General features: G+C 57.4%; 2 protein-coding genes across 5 annotated transcripts in view; one reads left to right on the top strand and one right to left on the bottom strand.

The window, feature by feature from the left end:
* Positions 1 to 9,062: 9,062 nt before the first annotated feature.
* On the bottom strand, positions 9,063 to 15,039 carry ZDHHC24 (zDHHC palmitoyltransferase 24). Of its 4 annotated transcripts, none has more exons than XR_013346672.1 (5): positions 14,542 to 15,039; positions 13,688 to 13,965; positions 12,736 to 13,048; positions 11,191 to 11,684; positions 9,063 to 9,215 (listed from the first exon to the last, which is right to left on the bottom strand). XR_013346672.1 is itself a non-coding variant. In XM_077822160.1 (4 exons), exons 1-3 carry the CDS (start codon positions 14,814 to 14,816, stop codon positions 12,738 to 12,740), a joined length of 864 nt encoding a protein of 287 aa, XP_077678286.1. In that variant the 5' UTR covers positions 14,817 to 15,039; the 3' UTR covers positions 9,063 to 9,804; positions 12,736 to 12,737. The 4 variants fall into 4 exon arrangements, 2 of the variants coding, with proteins under 2 accessions (XP_077678286.1, XP_077678287.1); XR_013346671.1 differs by having other exon boundaries at positions 9,063 to 9,804; positions 11,275 to 11,684; XM_077822160.1 differs by lacking the exon at positions 11,191 to 11,684 and having other exon boundaries at positions 9,063 to 9,804.
* A 2,059-nt stretch (positions 15,040 to 17,098) lies between these two features.
* The window catches only part of ACTN3 (actinin alpha 3), a 30,392-nt gene continuing 30,089 nt past the window's right edge, over positions 17,099 to 17,401 (top strand). Inside the window, exon 1 of the mRNA XM_077821066.1 lies at positions 17,099 to 17,254. Within this exon, the coding sequence (XP_077677192.1) occupies positions 17,123 to 17,254 (132 nt within the window). The 5' untranslated portion in view covers positions 17,099 to 17,122. The remainder of the gene's footprint in view (positions 17,255 to 17,401) is intronic.

Genomic DNA, 17,401 nt, shown 5'->3' with positions numbered 1-17,401 from the left:
GACCTTACAGGGTGAGATGGAAGTGCTGGACATGATGGGTCACCACTCAGCTGTCATCTAACTCAGTGGTTCTCAGCCAGGGGTATGCATACTCCTGGGGGTACGCGGAGGTCTTCCAGGGGGTACATCAGCTCATCTAGATATTTGCATGGTTTTGCAACAGGCTACATAAAAAGCACTAGCAAAGTCAGTACAAACTAAAATTTCATACAGACAATGACTTGTTTATACTGGTCTATATACTATCCACTGAAATGTAAGTACAATATTTATATTCCAATGGATTCATTTTATAATATGGTAAAAATGTAAAAGTCAGCAATTTCTCAGTAACAATGAGCTGTGAAACTTTTGTATTTGTATGTCTGGTTTTGTAAGCAACCAGTTTTTAAGTGAGGTGAAACTTGGGGGTACGCAAGACAAATCAGATTCCGGAAAGGGGTACAGTAGTCTGGAAAGGTTGAGACCCACTGATCTAACTCAGCCCCAATGACTTTCATTCATTGCACTAATGTAGGGTCCCTGTCTGATCCCCTTGACTCCTGGGGTCAGCCGAGAGTCACCCATTGACTGCAGTGGGTCAGGGACCAATTCTATTCTCAGATCCCCTGGGTGAAACTGGAGTCACCCCCTCCCCAAGCGGCATCGGAGCCAGCTCCTGCTCTCCACAACGTCAGCTGGATCTGTCAGGAGTGAGGGGCCTGCAGAGCCACAGGGGCAATGGGTGGGGACAATGGGGTTGGGCTGGAGCTGTCCTGCTCGGACCCAGGTTCGGTTCTCTGGCTGAACAGCATAGGCCAGAGCTCCCAGTACAGTCCAGATTCAGGAGGGAGGGGTTAGGAAACCTTCATCACAGCTGGGGGAGGGGAGGGGAAGTGAAAGCACCAGGGACTGCAATTGCAGCAGGCCAGGGAGCTGTGATAGTGCTCCCCCTCCTGCTCTACACTCCTCTTGGCCCCCACCCCACTCCCACTCTGCAGACTCCCTGCCCTCCACCTCCACACAGACACCTTCCCCATCCTCACCCTCACCTTTGGCCCTGACACAGAGTCCTCCCCAGACAGTTCTCCCCATAGGCCCCACCCCTGCCTGCTCCACCCTTTCACAGTACCCCGCCCCCTCCACCTCCTACTCTGCACCCCCCACAGACACTCCTCCCGCCCCGACTCCTCCCTACACCCGTAGGCCTCACCTTGCCCTGCCCCCCTAACCATGCTCTGTCCCCCAGCTTCTTCCTGGGGCCCAACCCAGGCTCCCTCCATACTGCTAAGCCCCATCCTGTCCCTAAAGGGAGCCCTCCTAGGCCCCCTGCGCTGTCCCCTCCCCGCACTGTGGTGTTTAGGAGTCACCACAGTGACGGCATTACAAAGGCGGGGAGCTCTGATCTGGAACCTCCAGGTCCCCAGGGTTCTGGGGCCACCAGGGAAGTCAGTCTGGAACGTGGGCTTGGCTGGGGTCACAAAAGAAGGAGGGAGGGTCATTTGGGGTTCACTGAGGGAATTGGGTTGCAGGGTTCCAGTCAGGGAGAGTTGGGGTACACATACACCATGGACTACCTGACCGTGCCTGTTGTGTCCAACTCCCAGATGGAGAAGTCTCCGTACAAGGAGGAGATGCCCCCTGTCTTCCAGGCCTCCTTGCACGCCACCTCGGCCTCCTCCCACCCCCCAAAGATATTGAAAGGTAACGGGGTGCTCCCTGGACACCCCATCCCCCCACGCCTCTGCACATGCCCCCTCCCCAGCTCCCAACCCCCCACTGCCCAACACTTCTCCCCAACAAGAGCCAAAGGGAAGATGGGGCTCCTCCCGCCATCCTGCAACTCCCCCTCACCCACAAACACCCCATACTCCCCCCCGGCCCCAGGACCCAGCACCACTGCCGGAGGAGAGCCAGAGGGAACATGGAGCCTTACCACACCCAAGCTCCGCACAGACTGCACCTGTCCCCTACACAGCCCCCCAAATAACCCACAGCCCGCCCTGCCCACCCTCCCATAACTATGATTTGTCCTGTTCCTTCCCTATCATGGCTGATCCGTGGCATCTGTGCCCAGGGAAGCAGGACCACCGGCAGGGGCGGAAGTGGAGGGGCACCATGGTCCTGCTGTGCCTGGTGTGGAAGAAGACCGTGTCCTGGCTGCTGACCCTGCGGGCTATCATCCACAAGCTCACTCAGCTACTGGCCTTCGAAATCTTCATCATCAGCATGGTTGGCATCCACACAGCAGTACTGGTGGCGCAAACCTTCGCCGTAGTGCAGGTCCGCGGAGGTAAGACTGCCCCTGCCCTGCCCTGGCCTGGCCTGGCCTGGCCATGGGAGTCATCTCATTCCCCTCCCCATATCCCAGCCATGGGGATCACCCCCCAGCCTTGGCCTGGCCATGGGAATCATCCCATTACCCAACCCCACCATCCCAGCCATCCCAGCCATCCCAGCTATGGGGATTGTGCCCCCCCTTGTCTGGCCATGGGGATCATCCCATTTCCCCTTCCCCATCCCAGCCATGGGGATAGCCCCATTGCTCCTGCATCTCAGCTATGGGGATTGACCACTCCCATCCTGCCCCTGCCCCAGTCACAGGCTTGGCCTATTTCTCTCTGCCCACCCTGGGACATCCCAGTTCCCACTCACCCAGCCAGTGGTCTCCCCAGTGCCCCCTGCTAACCTAAGAGATGCTGCCCACCCCCCTGAGGTCGCCCCATTTCCCCTTCCAAGCAGGTGGGTGGTGCATCCATCTCACCTCAGGGACTAGCTCATGGTTATTCTGAGTATTATGGTAGTGCCTAGTGACCTGGGTAAGACCAGGGCACCTGTTGTGCTGGGCGCTGCATAGACTCATGGTGAATGACAGTCCCTGCACTGAAGAGCTCAGAGTCTGAATGGACACGGGGAAACTGAGGCATCAAGTGGGAGGACGTTGCCCCAGGTCACACAGGAGGTCAATAGCACAGCTGGGAATAGAACCCAGCACTTGTGGCTCCCAGCATCCCTGCTCTAACCACTAGGAACCCCTCTCCCCAGAGACAGAGATAGAACCCAGGAGTTCTGGCTCCCATACCCACTAAGCCATGCTGTCTGCATTCAGGAAGGGGCTGAGTCCAGCGTGTGGGTGTCCATTGCCACACAGGGTGTGTTCTCTAGGCCGGGTGTGGATGGGAGGACAGTATGGCCTAGTGGGTACATGCCCTCACACCAGCCCCCTCACCCCATCAGAGTGGTTCTTCTCCGCCATGGACGCCGTCTTCCTGTGCGTGTACGTGCTGGAGGCACTGCTGAAACTCATCGCCCTGGACCTTGACTACTTCCGCGATCCCTGGAACGACATTGGTGGGTCACCATGGGAGGGGACCGAGGCAATCCTGGCAGGGAGGTGGGGCAGAGAGATTCCCTGGGGCTGGGGTTCACGGGGGGATGAGACAAACCACCTCGGGGTGGCCTGGGGGTCAGGGCAATGGGGCAAGAGAGGGGAGAGTGCCTGGAATGGGGCGGTGTGTGCCTGCAGGGGAAGCGGGTGTTGGGGGGCTGCAGTGGTGCCCCCTCTCCTCGATGCTGGTGCCCCCTCCTCACAGATTTTTTCATCATGATCATGATGGTGCTGGACTTCGTGCTGCCGCTCCTCATCTATCCGGGCCACACCACCCACGGCAATGCTGTCAGCCTCTTACGCGTGCTCCGCGTCTTCAAGGGTGTCCGGGCCGTGCGGATCCTGAGGCTGCTGCTCACGCTACGGTCAGTGCCTGGCGGGCATGGGGGATAGAGGGAGCAAAGTGCCGGGCAATGGAGCTGGGGCCCTACTGGGGCCCTGGGTGCTGTACTTTTGCTATGACCCCTGCCTTCTCCCTGCTCACCAAGGGCCGTCCCGGGTGTGACACCTGGATGCCCCCTTGCTCTTTCCCTGCCTCTCTGGGTGACCTTCCCTGCTGTGCCTTCCTGGGTGCCCCTTTGCTCCCTGCCCCCTGTGTGCTCTGCCACCTGGGCTTCTCCCTGTCCCCCAGGTGCTGTGCCCCTGCCCTGTGCTGCCACACCCCTGCTGACCCCAGTGCCATCCCTGTCCCCCTTGGGAACCTCACCCTTCCCTCCCCACATGCCCTGGGACACCCCCCATGAGTGGGTTCTTTTCTGGCCAGTGCCCCATCCACAGCAGATCCCATGGGTCTCTGGGGCTCCTGCAGCCCTGAGGCCCCCCACAAAGCCCCTGTCTCTGCCCCCAGGGTGCTGGAGAACCTGCAGGAGCTGACAAGCACGTTCGCACTGTCCGGCCCGTCCATTGGGGCCATCCTGCTGCTGATGTTCACATGCCTCTGTATCCTGCCGTGGGGCGGGGGCTCTGTCCTTTCCCACAGTGAGATAGATGGGGGGTGCTATGGAATGAGAGGTGGTGTAGTAGGGACTCTCTCCCCTGTGGGGTGGGGGACACAGCAGGGGCTCTCTCCCTGTCGGATCAGGGTGCAGTGGGGGCTCTCTTCCTGGGGGTACCTGACACTTCCCAGGGCTGGGAGGCACCTCACCACCACCTGCCCTTAGTATGAAGCAACCTTGTCTGTGCCTACTATAGATCAGCTGCCTCAACCCACCAGCCTCTGGCAGCACCAGCCCAGCCTTCCAGGCCCCCCCAACCCCTCTCTCTCTGTCCAGGTCATGACAGCCACACCCCAGGCCCGAGTGCTCGGAGCATGTCCTTCAGCATCTAGCCCTTTAGCCACCGGACGCTCCCAGCCTCCCCAGGCTTACTGCTCCCAAAGGAGCCGTACAAAGCAGCTGGTAAGGCAGCTCAGGCCCATCCCACAGCACCTGCATTTATAGGGAAAACAATAAGTGTATTGTCCGAGAACAAAGACTCCAGTGACATACTGGAAGCAAATGGTAACACACAAAATAAAATCGTTGCCTACTTTCTAGCACCTCAGCTTAACTCTCCAGGCATCCTCCTGTTGAAAGAGCCTGCTGTCACCCAAAGGTCACTCCAGCATGTTCCATCAAGCCTGGCTGAGATCCCACATTCATGAAGCAAACCCACTGTCCTTCCCTTCCTAGGTAGGGATTCCTGCCTGTCTTCTCTGCCCCCCAACTATAGTCAAGCAAACCTTTGAAGTGTATCTCGAGGCAAGGTCTCTCCTCCATCCCCCCCATTTCTCTTCCTTAGTGTCTTTCTGAAGTTCTTACATGCCTTCATTTGCAGTCAGCTCAGACTGATGCTAGGCAACCCCTTGTGAAGGAGACAGTACACAGTACACATGTAGACAGATCCATGGCTAACTGGCCCTTGTCTGACAGGAAACCTTTATCTACACTTGCTGGTGGCTCACCCCGCCAGCCACAGCTGTCAGACCATATTGTCAGTGCAGGTACAGAACTCCTTACACAGCATCCGCCACACGTGCCTTTTGTGATGGTAGCGGTGTGACACTGGCTTGTATCTGAGACCTCAAGTGACGTTCTTTGGTGAACTAGACAGCTCATGTCAGACTCAGCCAGTTCCTGTAACCCCTCTGCACTCCCCTCCCCAGGTAGCATTGGGAGGTCCTTCGTTCACAGCACTGTTGCTCCTTACCCCCCACCCCCCCAGTCATGTTCTCAGTGGTGCTGCATGACCTGTTCCAGAAGTCCGACCCCGATCACTTCGGGGAGCTCTTCGACACCATCTTCACCCTCTTCCAGCTCTTCACGCTAGACGACTGGTCCTTAATCTACCTGGACTGCGTCCAAGTGGGTGAGAAACCTTCCCCACCACCACAGGGCAGGACCCTGGGGTTCTATCCCCATGCTGGGAGGGTAGTGAGGTCTTAGTACTTAGAGCGTGGGGGACAAGGGGCTGGGAGCCAGGACTCCTGGGTTCTAGCACCAGTTCTGGGAGAGGAGTGGGATCTATTGGGTTATAGCAGGAGGGGCTGGGAACCAGGACCCCTGGGTTCTTTTCCTGACACTGCTCCATTCCCAATAGAAGCTCACCCTTCCCTTTGCAGGTGCCTCATACATTATATACTTCCTGATGGCCTACATCCTCATCGAGTACTTCACCTTCCTCAAGTGAGTCCAGCCCCTTTACCACACTGGTCCTCCCCTGCCCCCAGCTCCCCATCCTCCTTCCATATCCCTATGCCCCTCCCCACACCTCCTTCCCCCTGGCACTTAGCCCCTGGAGAGGGAAATGGCCCCATATCCCCCTGCTTGAGCCAGCCAGTTCCCACACCTGGGGGCCTGATCAGAGCTGGTGTCCCTTAGAGGGGAAAGAACCCATTGTCCCAGCCCTATCCCACACCCCTCTCTCTCTCTCTCTCTCAGCCTGGTCATCGCTGTCCTAGTGGACAATTTCCAGTTGACCCTGATCAAGCGCAAAGAGCTACAGAAGCAGAAGGTGCCTCTCCCCACACCCTAAGGAATGGGGGAAGTAGGCATGGGAGGGAGTTGTCTCAGCAGCCCAGCTACCCCAGCCTGGGAAGGGAGTGGGTCTAGTGGGTTACAGCAGGGGTGTGGGGCTGGGAGCTAGGACTCCTGGGTTCTATTCCCAGCTCTGGGAGGGCAATGTTATCTAGTGGTTAGAGTGGGGTGAGCTGGGGGGCAGGCTTCCTAGGTTCTATCCCTGGCTCTGGGGGAAGAGTGGTATCTAGTGCTTAGAGTGGGGGCGGCAGAAGTCAGGGCTCCTGGGTCCTCTTCCTGGTTCTGTCCCTGACTCCCTTCATGCCTGAGTTTCCCCCATTGAAACAAGGGTACAATGGGCTTTTCCCCCTGTTGGGTCCATGTTTAATGCTGGGGTTGTTCCTCTCCCCCACTTGCATTACAGACTCTGCTAGAGCAGAAGGAGAGCAGCATAGAAGATATTGTATCAGGCAAGCCAGCTCAGGGTAAGCTCCCCTCCCTCTAGCTCTGGCTGGTGGGGACAGTTCAAAGGGACAGTATGAACCCCTTTCCTCTGGGTTGCTTAGGGAGTGGGGGATACCGGGTTGGATGGGCCCCTGGATACCAGGCTAGACTCCCAAGTGCCTGCACTGAGGGGAATCCCCTCTAGGGGGCTGTCTCCGTAATGCGTTCAGCCCCCAGACACTGTGGGGCAAGGGGGTTCCAGGCCATTGTTGGGATCCAGCAAACTCATCTCACCCACATGCCACCCCCTGCTGTGGGTTGTTGGCAGTGGTGAGGTTCTCCTTCCTGGGGCGGGAGGGGGCTGGTGTCCTGCTGCCTGGCTGGAGTCTCACAGACATCTCTCTCTGTCCCCACACAGAGGGACACATGAAGCCGGAGGATGATGAAGCCTTCCTGGATCAGTTCATCAAGCACATAGATGGCAGCGAGAGGTAAGGGGGCCTCATGGCACAGCCTCTCCCCTCCATCCCATGTGGAAGTAGCCAACATGGGGCATGTCAGAGTGGGGTAATGGGCCCTTCCAGCTCCTCTCTCCCTTCAGATCCACAGGCCCATCCGGTTTGGAACCTCCCCCCCGCAATCCATGGGCCCATCGGCCTGGTATCTGTCCCCCACCATCAGATCCATGGGCCCATCCAGCCTGGTATCACCCAACACACATCAGTTCCAGGGGTGCATGTACCCAGAGGGGCCCTGGCAGGAGGGGACACCTTAGGAAAGCAGGCTCTGATCCCAGGGAAGTCACTGTGCCCCATTCCAACAGGGAGAAGCAGCTGCTCTTCACCTACCTGCAGCTGATGGCATCAGTTGAGCACCTCCAGCAGCAGTTCCGCTCCCAGGCTGCCACCACTGACAAGATTGTCGACAGCTTCTTCGAGGTGGGGGATACTGGCACCTGGCGCAGGGAAAGGCTGAATGGACCCAGGGCAGGGTATACCAGGCTGGAAGGGCCCATGCGCTGAGCCAGGGTGGCTGGAGGGGGGATACTGGGCTGGATGGGCCCAGGGGTCTGACCCAGGATGGCAGGAAGGGGAACACCGGGTGGGATAGACCCAAGGGTCTGATTCAGAGTAGCAGGGAAGGGGCAGGATACTGCGTATGATGGACCCACCGCTAGGTAGCCATCAATAGCCACTGTGCTGCCAGAGGCAGTAGTCCAGGGCAGATCCTCCCTCTGGGGTGGGGCTCAGTTTGCGGGGCCCCATGGTGCAGCGAGTCAGGGTTGGCTCCATGCCAGAGGGCACCATGCTGCCCCACCCCCTCTGGGCAGGGATCAGCAAGGAGACCCCAGGGGCCTGGGACACTACTCTCTCCCCTCTGTTCCCTGCAGACAGCTGAGCAGGACTTTCCCCACCACTGAAAAAGCTGGGCTGTCCACGCTGTGGGGGAAGGACGTGCCCGGAGGCCCAGCCACTGCAGGCATGAGCCTGGGACAGGCCCCACATCCAGCCCTTGCCCAGATGCTGCCACGGCTCTGTATTAAAAGGCTCCTGGCCACCAGGGATGCAGGGGAAATGGCGTGTGAAGAGTAACAGTGAGGGAAAGGAAAGGATGTCATGCCACACCATGTCTTCTCCCTGCTTTGGGCCCCGGACTCCTGGGTTCTACATCTAGCTCTGGGAGGGGAGGGGGATCTAGTGCATTAGCATAGGGGTGGGAGGCTGGGAGCCAGGACTCCTGGATTCTATGCCCAGCTCTGATGGTCTTCTCATGTACCCTGACTCCTGGCCCTCCCTGAACACAAGACATGCAGAAGCTCAGCTAAAGGTCTCTGCAGCCCCTGGCTTTGACAGCTGAGCCCTGTGGGGAAGCATTTACAAGGGCCAGCGGTGCAGCCACTTAACCCGCCTGCCCGCCCCTGTGGGCGGGCACCAGCTGCCCAGGGATCCCTGCTGAGCTGGTCCTAGGGAATCTCACAGACAAAGGCTGACTGAGGTCGATAGCCAGGAGTGATGCCAGACTGCTTCAGATGGGGAACGCGGGGCAGAGGTTAAGCAGCGAGGGGGACGCCCCAGGAGGCAGCTCTCCTTGTCTGGGAGAATGCTCCATCCCTTGAGGGCTTTACATGCAGGCTGCACGGCTCTAAAAGCCATGCTCTGGTTCCACCCCCAGATCTGGGCCAGGGGCAGGAAAAGCTGCAGGGGGTCAGGCTGGGGCTCAAAACAGGCCCCTCCAAAATCAGACAAATCAATCTTCAGTCACTGTGCACCTGGGGCTTGGAACTTTATTGGAAAGCAGTGGGGGCAGAGTGCCAGAGGAAAGCCCCCACCTGGGAGAGGGGCTGGTAAGGCAATGAATCCAGCCTCTGGAGGGTGCGCTGTCCTGCTGGGCCGGGCCGGGCCGTGGGAGAACTGTGCAAACACAGAAGACAAGCAGTTTTAGCCCTGGGCTTGCAGAACGGCAGTGTTGTGCTGCTTGTGCTTTAAAAGGAGAGAACTGGAAACCACAAAAGGTTAGTGCAGTCAGGAGGGCACTGGACTGGGAGCCAGGACTCCTGGGCTCTATTCCCTGAGCTGGGTAGTCCCTTTTCCTCTGGGTGCCTGTTTACCCTCCCACCTTGGGACTGTTAAGACTGTGAGGTCTTCAGGGCAGGGACTGTTTCTCATTCTGTGTTTGGGCTGCACCTGGAACAGGGGTCTCTGATCTTGCTCACGGGCTGCACTATGCCCAGTGCAACAGGGCCCCCCAATCTTGGTTGGAATCTGTCCAGTGCCTGGCGCAACAGTCACAACAACTGCAGAGTCCAGTGCAGACGTGGCTCAGACACGGCACAGGATCACCCACCGGGCAGCGTCAGGACCCAGGTCAGATGGGGGTGCCAGTAAACCACAGGGCAGAGCAGTGGACACAGCTTGACATTTGCCCCTCAGCAGCGCTCCCGCTCTGGGGAGAGGCAAAGCCAGCCCCACTGCAGTACTGCAGCACCATCCGGAAGGAGACCTGCAATCAGAGAGGGGGAGCGATCAGAGCTGACCTGGGCCATCATGGACGAGGCCTCCCATGGGACATACCCAGAGCAGTTTTGTGCCCCGCCCCCGGCCCATCTCAATGCCTGATAAGGATGGATCTCAGCCACAGACTGGCCAGCACAAATTCACTCCCCCTCCCACGGGCCTGAGGCTGCCAGCTCCACAACCAGCAATGACTGGAGCAGAGCAGCCTAATCTTGGGATGAATGGATTATGGAGCAGGGTGATAGGCTAGTGGGTTACAGTGTGGGGGCTGGGAAACAGGACTCCTAGGTTCTATCCCCAGCTCTGGAGGGGAGAGAGGTCTAGTGGTTGGGGGAGTATGGGAGCCAGGACTCCTAGGTTCTGTTCTGTTCTGTCCCTGGCTCTGCCACTGATTCTCCAAGTGACTTTGGGTGAGTCCCTTCCCTCTCTTGGTGCCTGTTTCCTTCCTGTCTTTTGTCTGTTCAGACTGTCAGCTCTTGGGGCAAGGCCTGTCTCCCACTGTGTCTGTGCTGCACCTGATTTGGGGTGGGGGGGGATAGGCCTTTAGGTGCTACTGTAATACCAACAGAAGAGCAGTGTCCTGAGCTAGGCTCTCTATCTGTCCCTCACCCCTCCAGCTGCTGACCCTTACCATCATTAGTGAATTCATCTAGTGAGGGATCATTCCCATTTACGATGGGGAAACTGAGGCACGGAGAGGGGAAGGGACGTAGAATAGAAATGTAGGGCTGGAAAGGACCTCAGGAGGCCACTAATCCATAGCCCCATGCTATGGCAGGGTTACATAGATCTAGCCCATCCCTGATAGGTGTGTGTCTAACCTGTTCTTAAAACCTCCAGAGATGGAGATTTCACAGCCTCCCTGGGTGATTTGTTCCAGTGCTTAACCACCTGAGAGTTACAAAGTTTCCCCCCCTCCCGATAGCCACCCTAAATCTCTCTTGCTGTGAATTAAGCCATTTACTTGTTGTCCTACCCTAGGTGAGCATGGAGAACAATTGCTCACCATCCTCTTTAGTACAACCTTTTACATATTTGAAGACTTATGTCCCCCTTCAGCCTTCAGTTCTCTCACCTAAACATGCCCAATTCTTTCAACCGTTCCTCACAAATCTTGCTCTCCTCTGGACTCTCCTCTTTGTTCAGAGCTTTCCTAAAGCGTGGGGCATGAAACCAGACCCAGCACTCCAGCTGAGGTCTTGAGAGTGCTGAGCAGAGCACAGCAATTACCTCCTGTGTCTTACATCTGCCCCTCCTGCTGACAGAGCCCAGCATAACATTTCCCTTTTTCATAACAGCATCATGCTCTTGGCTCATGTTCAATTTGTGATCCACTACCCCCCAGATCCTTTTCTGTAACTCTACTGCCTACCCGGTATGTCCCCATTTGGCAGTTGTGCATTTCATTTTTCTTTCCTAAATGGAGTACTTTGCACTTGTCTGTACTGACTTTCACCTTGCTGATTTCAGATCAGTTTTCCAGTTTATCACAGTCATTTTTCATTCTACTTCCGTGCACCAAAGAGCTGGCAGCCCCTCCCAGCTGGGCATCATCTCCAAATTTTATAAGCATACTCTTCACTCCATCATCCAAGCCATTAGTGAAAATACTGAATCATACTGGATTCAGGACAGACCCCTGCAGGACCTCAGTGGATACATCCTCCCAGTTTGACAGCGAACCATTGATAACTACTTTTTGAGGACAGTCTTTCAACCAGTTGTGCAGCCACCTTATAGCAATTTCATCTAGATGATATTTCCCTCGTTTATTTATCAGAATGTCCTGTGGGACTGTGTCAAAAGCTTTACTAAAGTCCAGACATCATGTTCACTGCTTCCCCTTTATCCACTAGGCCAGTAACCCTGTCAAAGAAGGAAATTAGATTGGTTTGGTTATGATTGGTTCTGACAAACCCATGCTGGCTATTTCTTATAACCCTGGTATCTTCTAGGTGCTTACAAACGGATTGTTTAATCATTTGTTCCAGTATCTTTCCAGTATTGTAGTTAGGCAGACTGGTCTATAAAAAGAGGGAAAAGTAGGACCTGGGAATGTAAAGACAGGTACTATGTTACCCTTTTCCAGTCCCCTGGGACCTCACCATCCTCTAATGGTTCTGAGATTGCTTTGGCTAGTTCCTAGTTTGGCTAGGGCAATTTTCATCAGGTCCTGCCAACTTGAAGACATCTAACTTATCTAAATACTATAAAAATCATAGAACTGAAGGGCTGGAAGGGACCTCAAGAGGTCATCAAGTCAACCTCCCTGCACTGAAGCAGAACCAAGTAAAACCTAGACCATCCCTGACAGGTGTTTGTCCAACCTGTTCTTAAAAACCTCCACTGATGGGGATTCCACAACCTCCCCTGGGAGCCTGTTCCAGAGCTTAAGTACCATTATAGTCAAGAAGTTTTTCCTACTATCTAATCTAAATCTCTCTTGCCCATGACTGTCTGTCCTACCTTCAGTGGACATAGAGAACACTGGCCTCTTTACAACAGCCCTTAACATACTTGAAGACTGTTTTCCCCCCTTCTCCTTTAATCTTTTCTTTCCCTGGTCTGATCTGAGATCCTTCCCCCTTGCTAATAGTAATTGTCTTAAGCATCTGCTCCCAATTAACCTTTTTAGTGAACACTGAAGCAAAAAAGGCATTAAATACTTCAACCTTCTCCATTATATGCTCTTCTTCCCCATTGAGTAACGGCCTACACTTTCCTTAGTCTTACTCTTATTTCTGATGTGTTTAGAGAATCTCTTCTTGTCCAAGGTCAGCAGCAGAGCTGGGACCAGAAACCAGGAGTCCTGCATCCCAGTGCCCTACCCATTATGCCAGTCAGCTGGTGTTGGCAACGTGGCCAGGACTCTGGCATATCCTGCCCCCTCAGCATCAGGGGTGGCTCCTGAACCCACCTTCAGAAAACGACTGGCTTGGTGGAAGGCTCAGTGCAGGGTGCTCTCCTCTCAAAGGCCACGCCATCCCCAGGAAGTGGGGAGGCCAGGAGCGGGCATAGCCAGACAAGGTGCCACCTGTCCCCCAATGCCTCCTGCAGGTTGCGGCGCCAGCCCAGGTCATAGCAGCGGCTCTCCCCAAACCACTCCCTGATCGTCTGGCCACGCAGGCTCAGCAGCACGTGTAAGAAGAGGAAGCCGGAGCAGAAGAGGAAACTGACCACGCAGGTGTCCGCCACGAAAGCATAGATGAAGGTCAAGGTGCTCACCTGGCCTGGGGAAACACAAGGGGGTGCTGTCAGTGCTAGGGCAACTAGAAGCCAGGCATTCCCCAAGGGTACACCTAGCATCCCCAGACACAACCAGGTCTTGGCATGTTCCCATTAACCCTGCTCTGCTCTCTGTTCCACTGACATGTGACTGCCTCTCAGGTAGGGCACAGGGACTGTTTATACTGGGATATCATAGTTGCCTCTGGGGTAGGGACTGAGGGAGGGCTGGGTGGCTCAGGTGACGGGAATGGGCTGTAGAGTTTCTAAGGAGCTGCCTATGCTGGAAGAGCCCCCCAGGTGCACACTCAAGACACAATCTGCAAAAACAACATGTGATTTACAGGTCCCTCAGTTTCCAAGGAGATGTCCTAAAAGGGTCTATTTTTCAGAGGGTACAGGATCAGCAATCTATAAAATCAGGGCCCTTTATGGAGCCTCTGGCTGATGCCCAGAATCACCAAATCTTGGTCTGATGTTCCTGAGGCTCGGCTGCAACACACTAAGTTTTTTAACTGGGTATTTCCTAGTTTGTTTGTTTTGAAATAAAACTAGCTGAGAACAGCTCGGTCCTAGGGGAACCAGTGGTGCTCTGCCCCCATGTGTGGATGGGCCCTTCCCAGCAGGTCCTGCCGTGGCTGTACCCGTCAGTAGCATGAGCCACGGCATGAGGAGGAGGAGGATGCTGTGCAGGGTGACTCCCTCATGCAGCATGGCCATGAAGATGTCAGCGTTGAGCAGGCTGGCGTAGAGCAGGGCCACCCAGCCGTGCAGCAGGAGGCAAAGGAAGTAACGGTAGTTATGGTAGCCCACACACTGGCCCAGCAGCACACAGTGGTGGTCCCGGCGCAGCATGCACACGTTGCAGGTGTAGCAGTGGTGACAGCGGGGGGGCACGTGGGACTGGCAGGTGTAGCAATACCTGGAAGGGAAGCAGGAGCCTCAGGGGGGTGATGCAGCGTTTCCCCGTTCTCCCCCCAGCATCCGAATAGCACATCATATTGTGCTGTCCCTAGGGCTGGAAATAGAGCGGCAGCCCCAAAAGCAGGGCAGTCCTGGGCAGGGAGTCCCCAGCAAAGAACAATGGAGCGGGCACAGTCAATCCCAATCTGTCCCCATCCCAATCTCAGGCCACTGCCACACCACATCTTGTAGAAAAGCCCTCTCTCAAACGCAGCGACAACAGCATGACAGTGCTCTAGCACCAACCTAAAGGTTGCCGGGTGCTGAGGTGCAGTTGCTCAGGTGGGGCACAGGTACTGTTTATACAGGGATCCCATCCCTCGCCCGGCACGGAGATGAAGCCGCCGTGGGGGTAGAGGGGAATGGGGCTGTTTATACAGGGATCCGTCACCCAGCACGGAGATGCAGCCACCTCTGGGGTGGGGTGGGGTGCCAGGGCTGTTTACACAGGGATCCCTTACCTGGCGCTGAGATGAAGCTGCCTCTGGGCTGTGAGAGAGCCCTCTGCCTCCCTCTGTGACCCAGCCATACTCACTCCCAGCCCTGTCCCACGGCGCCTCCGGACAGCATGACCCCTTTGATGCTTGGGCTGGTGGTGACGAAGAGGCCCATATTGCCCAGCACGTTGGCCAGGAGGAAGAGCAGGAGGGGCAGGTGCAGGGCCAGGGGCAGCTGGGTGGGCTCCGCAGGCCAGAGAAGCAGGCACAGCACCTCTGTGCACACGGCCCCCATCAGGGCCACGGTCACACACAGGGGCAGGCACAGCGCGGCATCCAGGCGCTGCCACCGCCCGCCCCGGCCCGCCTGCATGGCTGCCGGGGGGCGCCCCACGCCAGCGCTGCCCGGGACACAGAGCAGCCTGCTCCCCGCGGGGGCGGAGGGGGGGCGGGGCTGCTGGCTGCCACCCTGGCCGAAGGGAAGGGGGCTTCTCTCCGGGGGCTGGTTCCCTCCCCAGGGTCTCTGCCCCGGACCGGGCTCTCGGGAGGCCTCTCCTCCACTCTCCCCTCAGCCTCCGCTTCCGCCGCCAGCTGGGCGCCACAGCGCGCCCAGCCAATCGGGGGCGGGGAGGGCTGCTTTGCCCAACCTTCCCTCTGACAGAAACCGCGATCGACCAATCGCGGTGCCCAGCGGGGGTCGTCATGGTGCCCGGTGCGGGGACCGGGGTCACCGTGCTCTGGGGAGTCATGGTGGGTGCCCAGTGCGGGGAGCAGGGTCACCGTGCCCGGGGGAGTCATGGTGCCCGGGGGAGTCATGGTGCCCAGTGAGGGGACCGGGGTCACCGTGCCCGGGGGAGTCATGGTGCCCGGGGGAGTCATGGTGCCCAGTGAGGGGACCGGGGTCACCGTGCCTGGGGGAGTCATGGTGGGTGCCCAGTGAGGGGACCGGGGTCACCGTGCCCGGGGGAGTCATGGTGCCCAGTGAGGGGACCGGGGTCACCGTGTCCAGGGCAGTCACCGTGCCTGAGGGGCCCACAATGCCCACAGGTCTCAGATCGAATTAGCAGAGCTTTGCCCTTTTTCTAGGTGGCCACCCGCCCAGCTGGTTCCCAGGCCCATGCTCTGCCCCACTGCCACACCTCGGTGCAGTACAGCCCCTGCCCTGGAGGTTCATTCCGTGGTACTTCCTTTGGGGTCATGGTTTGGCACAGACCTTCCCATGCCACGTGCAGGCCGCAGACACCCTCCCTTCCACATGCCGTCCTGCGGGATGCCGCACCCTGTGGTTGGACACATGCTGCCAGGCAGCGGCAGTGCTGGACAATGCTTTGAAATCCCGGAGCCAAGTGGTTAGTGTTTGGGGTGGAGGGGGAACTGCCATTTTGCAGGAGGCAGCCAACCCCTTAAATGGGCCTGGTTTGCAAAAGGTGGAAGTTCAGGATTCAGGTCCCTGGAAATTCGGGTCCTCCTTTGAGGTTTCCTCTCCCTCCCACAATCGCTAGCCACTTCTGGGGGCTCCGAGCCCAGCCTGTGCTGCTAATAATAGCCCTGGTGTAACTGGAGCCACAGCACAGGGAGTGGGCACTGGACACCTGCAGTGCTGCTGCATTGCGGGGAAATCAGTGTCCTCTAAGCCAACTCTCCTAGTCCCTCCAGCTTTCCCTTCCCAGGGCGTTCCCCCCCCACCTGGGTCCCCCTGCAGGTGCCCGGGATGTTTATGTGTTGCTGAGACTGGGGTGGGGTACCAGATCACAGCTTCTCTGCAAGGTGCTGGCTGGTGGATATGGTATTGCCCGCCCAGGTCTCCCCCACATGCATGGCGCTGGTCAGTGACATGTTCTTCCCTGCAGGGGCCTTGCAGAATGGTAGGTAGGCTCGTGTTTCTTGCAAAGTATCTCCAAGTGCCTTGTGGGGGGGGGGGGGTCAGGGAGGAGTGTCAGTCCCTTGATTTTAGAGCTGGGAAACTGAGGCATTGAGCAGGGACTGGACTTGGTCAAGGTCATACAACAGGGCACTGACAGAGCTGGGAGTGCGACCCGGGAGTCCTGGCTCTTTCAGTGGCCATGCTGCCTCCCTTTGATTTTTGCAACTGACGCCATACTATCCCTGCTCCCAGCTCATTCCTTGGCCCTGTGTTCCTCCGGATGACTTAATGGCCTTTTCCAGATCTGACACCTCTGCTCCTTATTATGAACTACCTGCCCCCACCACCCCTCCAGCTCCCGCTGCGGCTATTGTGCATTTCCTGTCCCCAGACCACCAGCAAGCCACCACCCCCTGCCCTCCAGGTACAGGGTCCCTTTAAGAGCCTGCGGGGGGGGGGGGGGGTGTCTGGTCTCTGGCCTGCCAGCAGCTGTCCTCACCCTCCCTGGTTGGTGGGGACAGTCCCTCTGCACCCTCCCCCTGGCCTTTTAAAGGTGGAACCTGATCCCCCTTCCCCAGGCTGATAATACTTAATGGGGACCAGTCACGTGGGTGGCTTTTGACCAGGAGCTCAGGACAGGGCAAAGCTGCCAGCCACCAGGGGCAGAGGGATCTGACCTCCAGGAGAAGGGAACTGGTGCCTTGGGCAAGGGGCAGTGCATAGCAGCGAGGAGGGCCTGTGAGAGGGACGACTGGGGACTAAGGTGGAAGAGGGGACAGTCAGACCTGCAGAGAGGGACAAGAGGACAAGCCACGATGACCACACAAGTAGAGAGCCATATCCAGTACAACCACTCATACATGATGACTGAAGAGTACATGCAGCAGGAGGAGGACTGGGACCGGGACCTGTTGCTGGACCCCGCCTGGGAGAAGCAGCAGAGGAAGGTGGGTGGCTATGGGGGATAGTTATGGGCCGGGGAAGCAGGGTGGGAGCCCGTGAGAGGTGCTGTGGGCAGGTGCCCATGGTGACCAGTTTGGAGAGCTGGGCAAGGGGCTGTGTCTGTGTGAGTCAGGGCCCATGGGGGAAACTCA

This window comes from Eretmochelys imbricata, chromosome 7, assembly GCF_965152235.1.
Source record: "Eretmochelys imbricata isolate rEreImb1 chromosome 7, rEreImb1.hap1, whole genome shotgun sequence".
Lineage (NCBI taxonomy): Eukaryota > Metazoa > Chordata > Testudines > Cheloniidae > Eretmochelys > Eretmochelys imbricata.
The sequence above is the reverse complement of the archived record's forward strand: the minus strand, read 5'-3'. Positions and strand labels throughout refer to the sequence as shown.

What these genes read in the sequence shown, in the direction of transcription:
- ZDHHC24 (XM_077822160.1), bottom strand. Translation starts at nt 14,816, where the DNA reads ATGCAGGCGGGCCGGGGCGGGCGGTGGCAGCGCCTGGATGCCGCGCTG. An exon ending in GCCGTGGGACAGGGCTGGGA is followed by an intron (nt 13,966 to 14,541) that starts GTGAGTATGGCT and finishes CTTCCCTTCCAG; the next exon opens with GTATTGCTACACCTGCCAGT. An exon ending in GTGGCTCATGCTACTGACGG is followed by an intron (nt 13,049 to 13,687) that starts GTACAGCCACGG and finishes GTGTTTCCCCAG; the next exon opens with GCCAGGTGAGCACCTTGACC.